Source organism: Capra hircus, chromosome 2 (assembly GCF_001704415.2).
Source record: "Capra hircus breed San Clemente chromosome 2, ASM170441v1, whole genome shotgun sequence".
In the NCBI taxonomy this organism is placed as follows: Eukaryota; Metazoa; Chordata; class Mammalia; order Artiodactyla; family Bovidae; genus Capra; species Capra hircus.
In genome coordinates this window covers 118,873,407-118,893,478 of record NC_030809.1, presented here as the reverse complement: position 1 = coordinate 118,893,478, position 20,072 = coordinate 118,873,407, and the positions used below count along the sequence as shown (strand labels likewise).

Sequence of the window (20,072 nt, the reverse complement as noted above, 5' to 3'; positions counted from 1 at the left end):
TATTGACATTTTCTCCAGGTATATAACTTTGCTACTATATATATTTCTAATTAAGCAAATCTAATCTGTAAGTTTACAGAATTTAAAAATGTGTATGTTGTTATTCCATTACCAAAAGAGCTCTACTTTCCAAAAAAAAATTCTTTTAAATAGTGCATTCAAATTATTACTAGATTTTCCAAGATCTTTTTGCATATCACCTTCTAAGAAAACATCTAATAAATAAAGAGAGGCAAACTGTTATATCCAAACATTATCTGCAGTGTAGGTCTTCTCTTCCTGCTCTTTTAACAGCTGCAGTCCTGTTAGACTACAAATGAATCCTCATTTCTTTGTGCATCTACCGATACAGTGATGATGCTCCAGCATCTGTACATCTCTAATTACATTTTGTTTTGCAAAGAACTCCAAGGTACCAAATTGACTTCATCTTGCAGTTCGTATGCTGCTGTTTCCTCCCCTCCCTCACACATCCATTAACTGTCTTAATGGAATTCTATCTTAAACTTTAAAACGTGTCATCAGTTGGTGGTTTCTATCATCTGTACTGTGTCAGAGCATAGATAAGAAGTAGACAAGTGAGGCAGAGGCTTAAGAAGTCTTCTGCAGCACACGAGTTGATATACATACAGGTCCGCCATGTTTCTTTGTCTGGTGCAGAGTCCCTTGGGCTTTTCAGTTTCATTCCTCACAAGACCACACAAAGAACGTAGGTCCTTTGACTGACACCCATTCTTTTCTCATCATTGAGAAATGGATAAAATGAAGAGAATGATTTCAGAATTCTGTTTCAAAGTAAACTAACTTGCTTTCATGATTGTTAAGCTATAATCCGGGCATTTCTTTTGTTTTTTTGAAATAAAAATGAGTTGTTGGACAATGCACTTGTGAAAACAGGAAAGAGTATGACCAGCCATCCTTACACTGCATGCTTCTGGTGCCTAATCTTTTTTGTGCAGTATCAAGTGTAAAAAGGGAAATTATTGCAAAAACTGACAAGCAGTATCCTTCAGTGACCTCAGAAAGCACAAAGTACGATTCTATTGAAATTGTAGTCTTGTTTCCTGAGCACCTTTCTGAATTTGGAACTCCTTTGCTATTCTGGAAACTTGGCTTGGAAAGACATTGATAGGTGTGAGTGAGCAAGGCTCATAGTTTTTCAAAAACTCTCTGACAAATGGTAAATGACTACACAATAAACAGAGGACCTATTGCATTTTCACTGAAAGCAAAATTCATATATTAAAATTCTATCCAAAATTTAAGTATTTTGAAGGCATAATGATAAAAATAATATGTAACTGAATGAATACTATTGCTCCTAGAAACTCATTGCTTTGGGGCCTGGGGTGTGAGCTGGCATTGTCCACTTGCGGTGATTTACTTCTAAAGACTGGTTCACATTTTTTTTCAGTACTCAACACAAGACACAGATTTAGATATCCACAGCCCTTAAATGTGAAACAGAGCATGACCTTGATCTCATTAACTGTGAATCACTTGAGCATAGGCCCCAAAACTATTAACTTTTCATTGTGTCTTCTGCCTGAAGTCCTTGCCTTACCTTTACAATCTTATTGTTTCTTAGAGCCCAAGGAGAAAATGATGGTATTTTGCACATGTTCAGATTAAGGCACCAATCACTTAAGTCACTTGCTTTAGGTTTATTCATCAGTAAACAGAACTAAAAATACCGAAGTTTTCCTGGCTGAGAGACCAGGAAGTTTGGTCACTCTCCTAAATACCATTATCTCTAATCTCAGTGAATGATACCACCCACCATTCGCCAAACGTTCATGCTGAAATCTTGGTAGTAATCCCTGATTCCTTTCTCCGATACCTACATCTAATCAGCCAGTAAGTCTGGTTGTTTCTACCGATAAATATATCCTAAACATACTGCTAGATTCTCTACTACCACCCTGGTCCGAGCAACCATCAGCTCCCTTTTGGACAACTACAGTCGTCTCCTAACCCATCTCCCTGTTATCCTTTCACAAGTTCTCCGCATACCAGTGAGAATGATCTTAGGAAAACATGGCTCAGATCACCCCTCGGGAGACTCAGAAATCACACTTTGATCACATCCAAATTTCTCTCATGTTCTGCCAGACTATATGGCCTCTGATCAGCTCCTTTGCCTCACAGTCTGCATTCGCTCTTCTCCCTCACCTTGATCTTGCTCATTTCATTTTAAGGTTTTTGTCCTTGCTACTCTTTCTTCCTGGAATGCTCTTCTTCCCAGAATTCCTGCTATTTTATTCAAGGGTCTGTCAATATTACCTCTTTAGACAGGCTTGAAATGACTATTACCATGCCATGCTTTATTTTTCTTAGTACCCTTAATACTATGAGACTATCTATATATATATACACACATTATACATATATATGCATGTATATACATATATGTATATATTATATACATTTTTATATGTGCTTATATATATAATATAAACATGTTTTATACCTGCTTCTATGTATTTAACATACATTTTATAAATGTGTACACATGTAATAAAAGTATATGTGTATTTGTGTGTGTGTGTATATATATATATATATATATATATACACTTTTCTGGCTCCACCACTAGATAATTAATTTCATTGATTCAAAGATCTGGTCTTTTCACCTCTAACTTTAGTGCCTAGGATAATGTCACAGGTACTCAATAATTATTAAATTAGTTGGCTAGGTAGATGGTTATTTCCTTATGATGTATTCTTAGGTGGGACTTATTACTTGGTAGAGTGGTGTGAACTTCACATGTGTCTCAGAATGGTTCTGCTGCTTCACATTTCAATCAAGCAGATACTATACCTTATCTTTCCCTCTCTGATAATCTTTAAATCTTTGCCATTTCTCAGTGGCAGAAAATATTTTTAGTTGTTATTTGTATAACTTGATAAACTAACACATGTGTTATCAAAAACAAAAATGCAAGGACATTTTTACTTCACATAGAGCATCATAACTTTCTTGTGGAAGTCCATTAACCCTTCTAGGAAATTAGCCAAGAAGTGAGAACTCAGAGAAGAAAACACAGAAGCAAAAGATATGCCTTTAAGAAGGTTTCCTAGGTTTCACGCAAATTTGCAACCTTAAAGAAACTTTATTAAAACAGACTTATTTGTCTGGTTCTCAGCAAATTTTGCCTATAATGTGCTATGTTTATATGGCATCATGTAACTAAGATATATAAAGACATTTCCATCCACTCACTTACCTTTATTCAACAATGTCAGGCCTTCAAAAGAGTATTACTGAGACTGAACATTCTTAATCCCTACTCCCTCAAAACAGAAGAGCAATAAGAAGCACTGGCTTAGGATTCAGAAGCCTGTAGTTGAATCCATGCTCTACCATTTTAGTAACTGAATGAATGTGGGAAGTTATTTAGTCTGTCTAAGACTTGGTTATTTTTTATTTATGAACAATTGTAATTATAACACAACATTAGAGAGAGGAAAGCATACCACTCTCTGAGGAGATAATCTATAATACATGTATCTGAAAAAGGACTCCTGTTCCTATAAATCATTAAGAAAAAAGCTTACAATCTATTTTTTTTAAATGAGGGAAATATTTGACCAAGCAATTCACAAAAGAAGATATACAATTAGCCTATAATATGCAAAGATGTTCCATATCATGAGTCACCCACCAGAACAGCTAAAGTCAAAACAGTGATACTGTTTATTAGAGAGACTGTAGAACAATTGGAATTCTCATACATTGCTGGTAGAAATATAAATCAGTACTGCCATTTTGGAAAATTCTTCAGAATCTACTAAAGATAAATATATATGTAGAGAGATAGGAAACATAAATGAGTATTTATGTCTACCAAAAACATGTCTAATAATGTTTATAGTATCATTACTCAAAATAGCCAAAAATTGAAACATTTCAAATGCTCATTAATACTAATGTAGATAAATAAACTATGGCACAGTCATACAATGAATACTATCCAACCATCAGGAAAAGTACAAACTTCTATAATATGTGCAACAATATGGATGAATCTCAGACATAATGTTGTATGAAAGCAGACAAGTATAAAATAATATATATGGGCAATTCCATTTATATGAAGTTCAAAAATAGGCAAAACAGATCTAAGTTGATAGAGATGAGAATGGTGGTTATCTTTGAAGGGAAGGGGAGTATCAACTGATTGGGGATCCAATGGACCTTTCCAGGGTGGTGGAAACATTCTATATCTCTATATCTTATATATTAATATCTTATATCTTCTGTATATCTTAGATTAACATAAATGTATTTGTTGTTGTTCAGTCACTAAGTCATGTCCGAATATGTGACCCCATGGACTGCAGTACACCAGACCTCCCTGTCCTTCACTAACTCCCAAAGTTTTCCCAGATTCATGTCCACTGCGTCGGTGGTGCTATCCAACCATCTCATCCTCTGCCACCCTCTTCTTTTACTCTTTCTGGAGCTATTAGTAGCTGTCCTCTGCTCTTCCCCAGTAGTATATTGGACACCTGCCAACCCGGGGGCTCATCTTTCTGTGTCATATCTTTTTGCTTTTTTATACAGTTGATGGGGTTCTCATGGCAAGAAAACTGGAGTGGTTTGCCATTCCCTCCCCCAGTGGACCACGTTTTGTCAGAACTCTCCACTATGACCCATCTGTCTTAGGTGGCCCTGCACAGCATGGCTCATAGCTTCACTGAGTTATGCAAGCCCCTTCACCATGATATGGCTGTGATCCATGAAGGGGACACAAATATATACATAGGTATAAATTCATTAAACTGTGTGTACTTTATAGTATAAAAGTTATACCTCAATAAAAAAGAAATAAAAAGGTACAGATAGTTAACAGTACCTTATTAGAGGATATGAAAAATAAATGCGATAATGACCATAAGTTCTTACCATACTGCTTGGTCTATAGAGAGTATTCAACTACTACTGGCTTTTAATTTGTGATTATTACGGCTGCTTTTGCTATCACTCTAAGCTATAACTGCCAGGAACATCTACTAGGTCATTTTTTGTTTGTTTTACATGAAAGTAAACTTCTTGAAATAAGGATTGAGCCTCTGAATTCAGCTTCTAAGAACACTGCTTCAACCAACATAACAATATTAGTTACGTATACAGACATAGGAAACAAACTAATGGTTACCAAAGTGGAAAGAAAGGTGGGGGGATAAATGAGGAGTTTGAGATTAACATATACACACTACTACATGTAAAATAGACAACCAACAAGGACCTACTGTCTAACACAGAGGACTATGCTCAATATTTTATAATATCCTATAAGGGAAAAGAATCTGAAAAAGAATAGATATATACGTAAGTATAACTAAATCACTTTGCTATACACCTGAAACTAACACAACCTTGTAAATCAACAAGCTTCAATTAAAAAAAAAAAAATATATATATATATATATATATAGGCTACCCAGATGGCACAGAGGTAATAGAATCCACCTGCCAGTGCAGGAGACCTAGGAGGCCTGGGTTTGATCCCTGGGTCAGGAAGATCCCCTGGAGTAGGAAATGACAACCCACTTCAGTATTCTTGCCTGGAAAATTCCAGGACAGTGGAGCCTGGCAGGCTATAGTCCATAGCGTTGCAAAGAGTTGGACATGAATCAGTGACTGCGCACGCAGATATGTATATATATTGCTTGTATATAAGAGGAGGCTTGTTATTATGGTAAAGTTTACATATTTAGTGTAAAATTTTTAACTCCTAAAAATGCATTTAGCTCAAGAGTTTTGTTCCCTTTTAGAATTAAGAATTTTTTAAAAAATTACTTTGAAATGCAAATCATTAGTTTTATTAAAACATATTCAACCTGTTTAGTATAAAAAGAAATGAAAATCAAATTGACAATGAGGTACTGTATTTCATCTGTCATATTGGCAAAAAACAATGGATGCTGAGGCTGGTAAAGGTACAGGGAAGCCAGCAATCTCTTACAAAGCTCTAAGAGTATTAATTTGTATAACCATCTGGAGGGCAATTTGGCAATGTGCATCACAAGCTTTTTGTCTCAAAATTTCTCTTCAAAGTTTAGTTCCTGAGGAAACTATAATACAAGTATACAGAGCTGTCTGTACACAGTGCTGTTTATCGAGTATATGTGAGTTCAGTGGCATACAAACATGAAGCCTATATACTCTGTTGACTCTTCCTTTCTCATTCCTCAAAGGCATTGTCAGATATCAGAAGAAAGTCTGGTCTTATCTGCAACTTTAGGCTCTTATCCAGCTGAACACTGCCTTCATCCTGGCTCAGACTGGACCACGGGAAGAGGCATAGCTTGCCCTTTCCTTCTTCCCCATCATATCATTTCTGATTCTTGCCCTTTCCAGTCTTTAGGGATGGGAGAAGGAATGGAAGGGAGGGCAAATACTTTGGTACTTAAGGACAATTATTGATGCCTTCTGCATGGCAGGTATCCAGATGCTTCTCAAAGACCATGTGTAAGGGCTCCACGTGGTTCAATTCTTCCTCAGTCCTGGCCACCAAAGGTCCACTCCGCAGGCTCCTACTGCCGGGGTCCTGATGATCAGCCCTCTTGTGTCTGTACCAATGCAGGGCTCAAGCCTGGCCACCTTTTCTCAGCCTCATCTCTGTCCAGTCTTCCTTTCCTCTACCTCACCTGGCATGAGGGACAGATCACCAGGGCCTAAAGTCGTATGATGGGGGAATGAAATACCATTGTCCCCTTGTTACACGCTTATCTAGCTTTACTTATTTGTCTGGATTCAGAAGCCTCCAACCAGACAAGAAACTTACAATGCCAGCAAGTCCTCCAATCCCTATACAGTCCAAGTGGTAGGTGATAGGGTGTTGGTAACAGGATAAGTCTACTACCTTATTTTTAAATGCTACCAGTATGTGTCTGGGGGTTCTTTGAGGACTGTCTCCAAGGTACTGAATTACTTGATACCAACTGCTTTCAGTTTGGGGTTGTGGGCTTCATTCCCAGGTAAAAGAATTCCTACTCAGTATCTTTTTAACAATAGTGAAAGTGCAAACCAGAAATAACCTAAATATCAAAAGATTTGTTAAATATAGTATATCCATGTAAGTATATATCATTTGGTGTTATAAATCATGATCCAGTTCTATCTATATTTATTGAAATGGAAAGATATTCTTGATACATTGCTAAGCAACAAATGTTAATAATAGAACATTATGTTTCTGTCTATTCATATACACTATTATATATAATAATGTGGAGTAATAGATATCAAAGCATAACCATCCAAATCAAGGATCAGCAAACTGATACCTGCAGGCTAAATCTAGCCTGCTGCCTCTTTTTCTGAGTTTTTTCAATCACATGTGCTGCAGCTGCTGCTGCTAAGTCGCTTCAGTCGTGTCTGACTCTGTGCGACCCCATTGACGGCAGCCCACCAGGCTCCCCTGTCCCTGGGATTCTCCAGGCAAGAACACTGGAGTGGGTTGCCATAATCACGTGTACAGATGGCTACTTTCCTGCTATTACAGCAAATTTAGCACAAGTTGAAACAGAGACTGTGTGGCCTAAAAGCCCACTATGTTTATTATCCGGTGCTTTACAGAAAAAAGTTTGTTGACTTTTATTTTAGATGATAGAATCATGGGCGATTTTAATTTTTTTTTTAATGTTTGTCTAACTTTATTTTCTATATCAAGCATTTATCATATAAAATACTGCATGTATCTATTATTGATATCTGTTATTGAAGCCATTGACACCTGATTAGAAAAAAACTTCTATTTATAACATTAAACTCAAGAGTAAACCTCATGTGAAATCAAAAGTTGATTATAGCTTCCAAAGTTCTACTTCAAAATAAGATCTATGATATAGTTAGAATATTATTTTGTTTTTAAAATCAAGACCTGTAAATGGACATGACTCTTCTAATTACCAACAGTATTAGTTTCTAAAAACTGATTTCAGAATTCTTACATGTTCTTTTCACCTTCCATGTCAGAGTTTTTGTGCTCTGAGGCTGTATATAAGTAAAATAGTGTTAAGCTGGGTCAATTCAAGTAAAATTTTTGGAGTTAAAAAAAAAGTGATACACAAATATTGAAAACTGATTTCTTTCAATGGTTTATCAACTGGAAATGAAAATGTTCCAAAAAGAGATTTTCAAAATGTTTTGAGCTTTGGAAAATAAGTGAACCAGAATGGGACCTTTCAAGAAAGCTACTTTGAAAAACTAAATTCATTTGGATGCATAAATTATGGATATTTGTTATAAAGGGCAATTCTGATGTAGCTTAGCAAATTTTGCTTCAAAATCCTGCAGGATAAAACCTTAAGAAAGGAGTCTGAGTAATCAGGAAATAATTAAGACAGTCAGAAAACCTGCTAATTAACATTAGGTGAGGGAATACTTGAAACTGGAATTCATATTAACCAGAAGTTCCAGATGACATGCATCTTTATTAAAAGAAACAGAAGTAAACAGTTCATTAATTAAACTTTCAAATACACAAAATAAGAAGGCTATAAAAATGTCAGTAAGGGAAGAGAAATAACAGACTTTGATAAAAATATCTAACAATTAAAATTAGGCTTTGATGCTTATAAGTATACATATCCAGAAGGAAAGTCAGAATTTAAACAAACTATTGCATCAGAGACTTTCCCGATTTTAGGATCTGTCTTATTGACTAGCTAGTATCAATCCAGCAGCATAATCCCCTGAATATGATGAAACCATTTACACATTTCCAAAGTCAATATGTCCTAATATTCTCAAAGTTTAAGACTCTGATCTATCTAGGGCATGCAAACTAAACATAAATTATCTAAATGTGAAACCGTGTAAATCTTAAACACTCCATAACTTTTTAAAAGGGAAACAGCTGTCCTTAGTATCTACTTTTGGAGAAGGTGATGGCATCCCACTCCAGTACTCTAGCCTGGAGAATCCCATGGATGGAGGAGCCTGGTGGGCTGCAGTCCATGGGGTCGCAAAGAGTCGGACACGACTGAGCGACTTCACTTTCATTCTCATGCACTGGAGAAGGAAATGGCAACCCACTCCAGTGTTCTTGCCTGGAGAATCCCAGGGACAGGGAAGCCTGGGGGGCTGCTGTCTGTGGGGTCCCACAGTCAGGCACGACTGAAGCAACTTAGCAACAGTATCTACTTTAATAGTTTTAAACTATTCTCTGCCTTCTGACTCAATCCACCCTCGTGTCTCCCATTACACCTGTTGCCCTTTTCTGTGCTGACCTACCAGGTACTCACCAGGAAACCCCAGGCTTTCCAGCACCTAAACATTCCCTCACATTTCCACTTCTAACCATTCACTTCCTGCTCCTTTCCACTCCATTCCATACTTTTCTAAATCTGACCTTCAAAACTCATCTTCAAAACCTAGACAGATGCCACTTCCTTAATGAAAAATTCCTTCCTAACCAAGCATAATTACTTTCAATTCTAGATTCTCATGCCTCTTGCCAGTTTCTGTCATAAATTAGAGATCTCTGAGTGAATTTCTTATATCTTCTGCTAAGCTATTACTTTTTTAAAGTCTGTGCTATGCTTGAAGTTCAGTGGCTCAGTCAGGTCTGACTGTTTGTGACCCCATGGACTGTAGCCCATCAGGCTCCGCTGTCCATGGGGATTCTCCAGGCAAGAATACCGGAGTGGGTTGCCATGACCTCCTCCAGGGGATCTTCCCAACCCAGGGATCGAACCCAGGTCTCCCGCATTGCAGGCAGATTCTTTACCAGCTGAGCTACCAGGGAAGCCCTTTTTAAACTCTATACCTACTTTATTTATCAGAACTATGCTCTTCAGTATCTAGCACATTGTCAGCAGTTAGCATATTATTAATATGCCCTTGTTAATGAGTAAATGACCTCTTTTGAAAAGGAGATGTAAAAAGGAAATCTGTGTACTTTTTCTTAAAGAAATAGGGACACAGAGGAAAAAGATATAATTTTGTCCATCTTCTCAATGTACCCTGAATCAGATGATTATTGAATACCATAAATATTTTAAAGGTAAATATGCTTTAAAACTAAGCTATAATTGTAAAACAAAGAAATAGCTTTTTCACATCTCCAGGTGATTAATGTATGCCTCTTATAATGTTAATGCCACGTGAAGTCCTCTCTGTGCAGGAAGATTAATACATTACATGGTGAATAGTTACAGATAATATCATGCTCATTGATGCTACCTACTAATCTGTGGGGCTTTTTTGAATATTAATGAGCCCCCATTTCCACATTTTTAAGGTAGAAACAATCTTCAGCCTTATGTTTTTCACAAGTTTGTTGTAAGAGATTAAAAGATAATGTAAGTGATAGCACTTAGTAAATTATAAAGTTCTATGTAAGAGTATAGGAGGGAGGTCAACATAAGGGAAATTAAAATAATATAAATAAAAGACAGAATGAGTGATGACTAAATGACTAAAACATGTCAGATTCCTTAGGAATTTATATAAAATATTTTATGGATTGCTTGAAGCCAAGAAGGATTTTGCTAAACAATAACTTAAGCTCCCATCACAAGAAACTGAGAATACCATAGAAACAAATCTTAAAAGATTACTGAATTATTTCACTGCTTTGTATCATTCAGTCACTAAGTCATGTCTAACTCTATGCAGCCCCATGGACTGCAGCACACCAGGCTTCCCTGTCCTTCACTATCTCCTGGAGTTTGCTCCAGCTGATGTCCATTGAGTTAATGAAGCCAGCCAACCATCTCATCCTTTGTTGCCCCCTTCTCCTCCTGCCTTCAGTCTTTCCCAGCATCAGTGTCTTTTTCCAGTGACTTTGCTCTTCACATCAGATGACCAAAGTATTGGAGCTTCAGCATCAGTCCTTCCAGTGAATATTTAGTGTTGATTTCCTTTAGGATTGACTGGTTGATCTCCTTGTTGTCCAAGGGACTCTCAAGAATCTTCTCCAATACCACAGTTCAAAAGCATTGATTCTTTGGCACTCAGCCTTCTTTATGCCCCAACTCTCACATAAATACATGACTACTGGAAAAAGGATAGCTTGGACGCTATGGACCTTTGTTGGCAAAGTAATGTCTCTGCTTTTTCATATGCTGTCAAGGTTTGTCATTGCTTTTCTTCCAAAGAGCAAGCATCTTTTAATTTCATGGCTGCAGTAACCATCCACAGTGATTTTGGAGTCCAGGAAAATAAAGTCTGTCACTGTTTCCCCATCCATTTGCCATGAAGTGATGGGACTGGATGCCATGATCTTAGTTTTTCGAATGTTGCGTTTTAAGGCAGCTTTTTCATTCTCCTCTTTTACTTTCATCAAGAGGCTTTTTAGTTCCTCTTCACTCTCTGCCATTATCATCTGCATAACTGCTTTGTGAGTTCTAGAAAATTGCAAATTCAATCTGAGGGATCCTTATAGACAAGAGAATACCAGGCCTGAAGTAATCTTCAATCTAACTTACTTACTATTACCATTTAGGAAGACTGATTTACTTCCTTCACTCATACTATTTGAGGTCAGTGTAGTAAAAGCCTGAGATGTTTTCCATCATACTTCATGGTATCCTGAAGTTTTAATAAACTTTCTAAAAAGGACTAGAGATTGTGGAAACCAAGGATTAAAGGGATCTGAGCTTTCCTTTATTCCAACACCACCCAGGTGCTGAAATTTATCTACAGTATCCCTGCTGTGTCTAGTCTTGACCTTGATGAATCCAACTCAGGAAAAGGGATGGAAATCAACTGCTGATCCCTAAATCAATTAAGCAGAAATAGCATCTCCGGTCATTTTTGATGTGTGTGGAAGTGTTGGTTTGCCCCAAATACAGAAGAGACACCCAGAAGCTTATCATTCCTTCATCCTTCCTTCCTTCTTGGTCATCCAAGTCCATGGTACATGGTTAGGGCAGATAAATAAATTTTCAGTTTTAATTCCCTTTCTCTCTTAATGAGCATTTATCAGCATATCTACAGACATTTTCTAAGAGCAAGGCTCTACTAGGATTAAACTTGTGATGAATTTTGTATTTGCCTTAGAAGCTCCAGCTTCTTTCGCAAAGGAGCCACTGAACAGAGTCTGTCTTGAATAGCAAATGAACTCCAAAGTGTTAGACTCTGTTAAAGTCACTTTGACCCCTCTTGTAGCCTGCACATGGGCCTTGAGGATTATAAACATTTAGTAGCTACATGATCAAAATGCCAAGACATCTGTAAATGATTTGGCTAATCCTCATACTGTGCTTGTGGTTAATGTCATTATTTAAAACTTATGATTCAGACTGGCAGTAATTAATAAGTATAATGAGTAGAATCTTTGAGTCTTTTATTTTGGGTAAACTGCATGGCTATTCAAAGAGGAGCCAAAACTTAACCAATCATAACCAAAATTAACTATGTTTCTTCCCTCGCCTCGGCCCTATTCCCCAAGGTTAAAATTTTAACTTGGTATAAAAACTGAATTTTAACTTTATGTTCTCCATGTCATAATTAAAACATCAGTAGTCAAATGAAACTGGCATTGCATGCCTTATTTCATGTTGCCATCATAGCATTTAATCAGATTGGAAGGTAGCTGGTTTCCCTATATATTAAAGGGACAAAATTTATAACTCAGGGCTATCAGACAGAAAGTTACCTGCTGCAAGTGGTAAAGTCATGTTTCAGGAGTCATCATGACCTTGCAGTGATCTGATCTGGGAACTGAAGCCATGGAGTTCTTTCTTCAATCAATCTCAATTAAAATCCGCACCACACACACACACACAAACTACATACAGAAAACAAACTTCTGCCTGCCAAAGGGAAAGGTAGGGGGTAGGGAATAATAAATTAGGAGTTTGAGATTAACATATACACAAACTACCATATATATATACCATATATGTCTCTTTTATATACCATATATAAAAGAGATGAACAACAAGGATCTTCTACTGTATAGCACAGGAAACTCTACTCAGTATTCTGTAATAACCTATATGATAAGAACCTGAAAAAGAATGGATTTATGTGTATGTATAACTGAATCACTTTGGTGTATGCTGCTGCTGCTGCTGCTAAGTCACTTCAGGCGTGTCCGACTCTGTGCGACCCCATAGACGGCAGCCCACCAGGCTCCCCCATCCCTGGGATTCTCCAGGCAAGAACACTGGAGTGGGTTGCCATTTCCTTCTCCAATGCATGAAAGCGAAAAGTGAAAGTGAAGTCGCTCAGTTGTATCCTCTCTTCATGACCCCATGGACTGCAACCTACCAGGCTCCTCTGTCCATGGGATTTTCCAGGCAAGAGTACTGGAGTGGGGTGCCACTTGCTGTATACTTGAAACTAAAACAACATTGTAAATCAACTATACTCCAACATAAAATAAAATTTTTTCAAAAACTACATGCAGAAATCAGATTTCTATTTTTAATTCCTTTATGTCAATTTGTCTGTCTTTATGGTATGAGGCCTTAACATTGTCTCTGTGTGTCTCTCTCAGAAGAAAAAGGGAAGGTAAAAGGCAGCGTTTCCAATCAAGTATCAAGTTCTGAAGGTGGCTCATTTCTTCCCAAACCTGGCACAACAGCCCTGCCACCTGCAGCAGCCACTTCTCCCTCCAAGAGCACGAATGGAGCGCCTGGTACTGTTTCTGAATCAGAAGAAGAAAAAGCCAAAAAACTGCTTTATTGTTCACTATGCAAAGTGGCTGTGAACTCCCTGTCACAGCTAGAGGCACACAACACAGGTTAGCAGCTACTGTTTGAATTTAAATAATGTTTATAACAAGATCGAGTTTTCCCATCAGAATACCTTATCCTTTGTGGTTCAGACATTAGGTTTGTTCAGTCTTCTCTACTTTTTTGATTCAAAGGAGTGATTTTAAGAAAGTATGGTATAACAACTTTAGAAACAGCAAGGCAGAAGCAGCTTGGAGATAAAATTTGTTCTGTTCTTTATTTTCTCAAAAGCATCTAGTACTTCCCCAAACTCATTATGATGAAATGACAGAAATGAAGACAAATATCTCTCTATACACAACATTCACTGCCACACACTCCTAAGAGAAAAAAAAAAAATGGAAGCAACCTAAAAGTCCCTCAGCAGGGAAATGTTGAATGAATTATAGTAACCCAGGATGATAGAATATATTATCAGCCATTACAGTAAAATTACAAGAAAATATGATTTGATGTGTGAAATTTTCAGGATATTTAATTTGCATGATCCCAATTTTGAAAATATATTTTTTTAGTATACTAAAAAAAGAAACTGAAAAGAAATACACTAAACTGATACCAGTGGTTATCTCCGGGTGGTAAAAATAGACATAATGTTTATTTTCTTATGCTTCTCTATATTTTCCTATTTTCTTTATTATATACTCATGGTTTACTCTTTTCTTTTCAATGAAAATATGTTAAATCTATGTGCATGCTAAGTCGCTTCAGTCGTGTCCAACTCTTTGCGACCGTGGGGACCTAGCCCATGAGGCCTCTCTGTCCATGGGATTCTCCAGGCAAGAACACTGGAGTGGGTTGCCATGCCCTCCTCCAGGGGATCTTCCCAGCCCAGGGCTGGAACCTGCGTCTCCTGCTTCGGCAGGCAGTTTCTTCACCACTAGCACCACCTGGGAAGCACCAGATTAGCATTAAAAAGGTCATTTCAAAAAGTTTTGGGAAATTCAACCTAAAGATAAACTTTTCAAGAGCTTCATATAGTTCTTAAATAGCTATTTACTATATGTTTCTTTCTGTCTTAGGATCTAAACACAAGACTATGGTTGAAGCTCGTAATGGGGCTGGTCCAATTAAGTCCTATCCAAGACCTGGATCAAGATTAAAGATGCAGAATGGCAGTAAGGGGTCAGGACTACAAAACAAGACATTTCATTGTGAAATCTGTGATGTTCACGTTAATTCAGAAATTCAGCTCAAACAGGTAATGTACCCTGAATTAGTAGTCACTGTTGCTTGGGTATCCTTTTGACCGTATCCCTAGTCTACGTTAATGGTTCTCACTGTGCTCATAGTTAAATTTCCTGACCTTATAGGATGCCTACGATATACAACATGCAAGTGCTATGTGAAAGAAAAAGTTAGTACTAAATATCTGTGCACCTACTATTACTACAGGCTTCCCTGGTGACTCAGATGGTAAAGAATCTGCCTGCAATGAGGGAGACTCGAGTTTGATCTCTCTGTTGGAAAGATCCCCTGGAGGAGGGCATGGCAACCCATTCCAGTCCATGGGATCACAAAGAGTCGGACACGACTGAGCAACTAATGCTTTTACTTTTCACTTACTATTACTACATATCAGATTCCAGGCTTGGTGTTAGAGACCAAGGAGCACCGTGGTCACTTGGAGCTTACAGCTGAACAGGGACTTCTAAGATAGTAGAGCTTCAGTCTGTCTTCCAAGGACCCAAAATCTGCTTAGGGAGACAGATCCATCAGTCACTGTGGTGCACGCATGCCTGTTTAGTCCCATCCGACTCTGTGCCCCATGGACTGTAGCCCCTCAGGCTCCTCTGTCCATGGGATTCTCCAGGCAAGAACACTGGAATGGGTTGCCATGCCCTCCTCCAGGGGATCTTCCCAACCCAGGGATCAAACCTGTGTCTCTTACATCTCCTACTTTGGCAGGCGTATTCTTTACCACTAGTGCCACCTGGGAAACCCCTAGTCACAGTGGTAAAACCAGGCAAAGTTCAAGGAGTGCCATAGAGAAAGGAAGGGGAGAGAGGCATTACAATATAATGGGGAGCAAATCTTAATTCAGAGAGTGTGGTGATCTTACCCGCACCACCACAGAACCAGGGACCTGGAACTGGGAATGGAGAAACCAGCTCTTCACCTGATCTCAGCATGTCCTATTTTCAGGAACCAGACATATTTTTCTGTCTAGGAAATACATTTTACATAGCATAAAACTCACCGATTCAGCTAATGCATCAAACTTTTTTCAGCACATTTCTAGCCGAAGGCATAAGGATCGAGTTGCTGGGAAGCCATTAAAGCCGAAATACAGCCCTTACAACAAACTGCAGCGGAGCCCAAGCATTTTAGCAGTAAGTTCACCTTGCCTGCTCACCTGTCTTGTGGGGCAGCCTTGCTGGCTGGGGCAGAGACTGTGGGCAAGGAGGGTCTAAGCACTAATTAGTCCTGAAAGAGTTTTGACTTTAAATAGCCCTCATAGAGAGGAAATTTAGAAGGAATTCAGTCCCTTCTTAGGACACCTTGAAGATAGATTGCTTAGAAGAAAGAAACTGAACCTCTTTAAGGGCCATTACCTTACTGTTCACAGGACATTTTCTGAAGATTCCCTTCTTTAGCATATACAGAAAAGTCAAGTCTTGGGAAGAAGGGCAGTGATGCCTGAGGAATCTTGGAGCACGTTACACTTGGGGAAAGGGACTGCTTTCCAAAAACAAAGTGCATCTATTTAATATCCTCCTCCTTTCTGGGATGTTTTTCTCTTTTTCCAGAAAGCACATGGGTTGTGTATATTCCTCTCTCTTTCCCTGTCTAGCAGGCATGTTGAGAGTCAGCCTCTTACCTGCTCTCAATATGTGCTATTTTCAGTTTCTTTGCAAAAATATCAATGGGTTCCACCAATAGATGTCATATAAATACCCAGATGGAAGGATTTCCTAATCTCCCCGGGGCTTAGCCCAATGTGGTGTTCTGTCTGAGGCTGAAAGCTGGGATTGGCCAGCTGGAGGTGATACTGACATTACCCCCAGCTTTTCCAAAGCTCCATGGATGCTGCAAGCAGGTGTTACGAGCATTAAGCAAATCCAGCTTGCAAAGCTCCTCCTGATTGCAAAAGAGAGGGATTAAGGATTGATTTCTTACTTCACAGGAAGATTCCACCTGGGATTCCTTTTAAATAGATAGTTTCTAGCCCACTTACAATCATTACCAATGACAACTCTGAGTTAGCTGCAGATTTTCAGGGAATAGTTTTTAAGTGGCCAGAGAGGTATAAACTAACTGTATCTTCTTGACTCCTCATGGGTCCCCAGTGTCCCGAACTCCAGTTACCTAACCCAGTGCAGCTTTTTTAATGTGAGGTGAAGGGTAAGGCACATTCTCTTAAAAGCCTCATTGTGGGTTAAGACAAGCCAGAATTTTGAATGGAGCGCCTCCACAATCTACACAGAAACCTTCTGGGCATGTTTGGTTTTTCCTTGTGAGCAGCAGCATAAAATAGCTTCAGTATCTATTCATAGAGGCTTTCCCCCAACCTAGTGCCCAGGGGCAAGGACCACCAGACAAGAGTTGAAATGGAAACAAATTATAGTTAAGATATGCCAAGAGACTGAAACCAGCTTTGTGAAAATAATCTAGACGGGTCAAGATTTTTAAATTTTGACTTCTGAATGTTGGCTTTTACTTACGAAAATATATCAGTGCTGCCATCATTCAAAACTCTCTCCCCACCCCACTCCTGGTTTTCTCCCTCTCCTAGGCAAAACTTGCATTCCAGAAGGATATGATGAAGCCTCTGGCCCCGGCCTTCCTGTCCTCGCCCCTGGCGGCGGCGGCGGCCGTGTCCTCTGCGCTGTCTCTGCCTCCCCGGCCGTCGGCCTCGCTCTTCCAGGCTGCAGCCATCCCTCCCGCTCTGCTGAGGCCGGGCCACGGCCCCATCCGCGCGACCCCCGCCTCCATCCTCTTCGCCCCGTACTGATGTTCCGCAAGCCCCCAGACGGTCGAGGCAATAGGGAAGTAGAGCAGGAAAGCCAAAAAGGGATTCAGCAATTGGAGCATTTTGAGTTGCGGTGCCGCACCCAGCTGCAGAATGCAGCATACCACCCTGAGCCCTGACTCCAAAGAGAAAGCCACTGAGATTCAAGAGTGTTTTTCGGGGGGCGCTCCTGTAATTCCGGAATCTGAGCAGCACAAGCTTTGTCTCCCTCTTTCCTCCCCCTGCCCGAACCCATTCAATTTGTGTATCTGAAATACTGAGTTTCTTGCAAATGTGTTTGTCAGAAAAAAATATATATGTGCATATATATCATTCTCTGACAATTTTTCCATGGGTGTGATCTGGCTTAGAAACAATATGGAATATTTTCCTGACAGACTTGAAAAACTAGGGTCTTCCTCACACGTCTGTAAATAATCCTGGAATCCAACTGGGCACATTTTAGTGTGGAACAAAAATAGATGAACACAAGTGCTTGCTTGTGGATACCATCTTACCAACGGATCACCGCGTTTTCTTTCTGGTGTACTCTTGTTGACAGGGATCGTGTACTGTTTTAGACCCAAGTGCTGTGTATCCTGTGTAGTACTAGATCTGTATTTCTTGTCTGAATTAACACTTTTAGTTGCTGTGTAAATGTTAGGAAGCAAAGTAGCTTTGAATTTTCTCTTTGAGAGAACAAAAGATAAAATAATGTATTTTCTTTGTTTTACATTTTATTTGGTGATATTTAAACAAAATAGAAAGCCATATAACATAGCTCTGATTACTACCTGTCTGCTATTTTTGTTTAACTTATTTTGGAGCTTCCTCACCAGTTTTGAGTTGCTAAGCAAATGTATACAAACAGAAAAAGAGCTTCCTAAATTGCACATTTTTGCACCTCTCGTGCACTCTGCAAGAAGACAATGAATCTATGTATTTCTATGTCATTATCTTCATTTTTAACCTGTTTTCATTTGTAATGATGCTACATAATTTTGTGGCTCCCCAATGCAATAATGTACAGAAGATAAAAAAAAATTTATAATTGAACAATCTGTGTTTCTGTTCACTGAATCTGTTGCAGGTCATGCTTCCATGCCCCCGTTTCTAAGCTGATATCAACAAGACTGGAATGTTTGTGATATCAGGGGCAAGAGGTATAAGACAGCAAAATAAAATGAACTCTTTTAGAGCATCTGTATCTGCAATCTGTAAATGGTAAAATGTCTGTGTATTTTTTTAAATGTACCTTTTCAATAAAAGTACAAAAAATAAAATCTGTTTGTATTTTCAAAGTTATCTTCTCCTGAGACACCTCCAATTTGAACTCATCTGATGAAGGATTTTCAGTAGGTGTAAAGATTGCTTCTAACGTCTTTAGCATTTTCACTTCTTATTTTCAGCATATTTATTTGTCATGTTTATTCATTACTGTTCACAGCATCTGCATGAAGTGAGACTTTACTGCTGTTTTCCCTCTGAATCTCTAAGAAGTTGGACCAGAGTTGTAAGTGTGACCCAAAATCACAGTAGCAGTCTGCCAAAAATTTTGACATAGTTTTTAAACATTACCTGAGTCTTCTAAATCCCGAACTCATCTTTTATTCAAGTCCAACACAGTAATGATCTCCTCTTGGAGAAACTGATTCCACTCTCTCCTTTGACCTTCTCTAATCAGCCAACCCTTCTTTTCTTCCACTTCATTCTGTTTTTAAGTGTAAAGAGCAATACATCCTTGTTTTTTTCTGGTTATCTGCTTAATGAGCTGCTCTAATACATAGTGGCTTAAGATAAAACCATTTTATCACATCACAATCTCGGGGGTCAGTAATTCTATCAAGGCTCAGCTGGGCTGTTCTGTTCCTGAGTCCTCCATAAAAGATCCCTGAGTAGTATTTGGCTGGTAGATGGGCTGGTATGGATGCCAAAATAGCTTTGCTCGTATGCCTGCCTAGATGGAGGGACTGGGAAGCTAGACTCTACTGGAACAGTTCAAGGGCCTTTGGGTGGTCTTCCCAGCTAAGTGGTCTCAGGTAGTTATCTAGTAATTCAGGGCTCCCAGAGAGAGCATTTGAAGAAGTTTTAGGTGGAAGTCAAAAGGCTTCCTATAAAATTGTCTCAAAACTCCCAGCATGTCACTTATGCTGCATTCTATTGATCAAGCAAGTCCCTGAGATCAATCTAGATTCAAAGGGAAGGAGATTATTCACTTTGAGAAAAGAATTTTTGGCCATCTTTAATCTACTATTCTGTTATAGAATTTTGAGGGAAGTGGTAGTAGCATGGTGATCCAACCAGTCCATTCTAAAGGAGATCAGTCCTGGATGTTCATTGGAAGGACTGATGTTGAAGCTGAAACTCCAATAATTTGGCCACCTGATGCGAAGAGCTGACTCATTTGAAAAGACCC

General features: G+C 38.7%; 1 protein-coding gene across 3 annotated transcripts in view; it reads left to right on the top strand.

The window, feature by feature from the left end:
- ZNF385B (zinc finger protein 385B) overlaps positions 1-18,939 on the top strand; it is a 480,906-nt gene extending 461,967 nt beyond the window's left edge. For all 3 annotated transcript variants that reach the window (XM_018065263.1, XM_018065260.1, XM_018065272.1), the window contains 4 exons: positions 13,467-13,712; positions 14,727-14,905; positions 15,936-16,037; positions 17,441-18,939. In XM_018065263.1, coding sequence (XP_017920752.1) covers positions 13,467-13,712; positions 14,727-14,905; positions 15,936-16,037; positions 17,441-17,659 — 746 coding nt within the window. In that variant the 3' untranslated portion in view covers positions 17,660-18,939. The remainder of the gene's footprint in view (positions 1-13,466; positions 13,713-14,726; positions 14,906-15,935; positions 16,038-17,440) is intronic.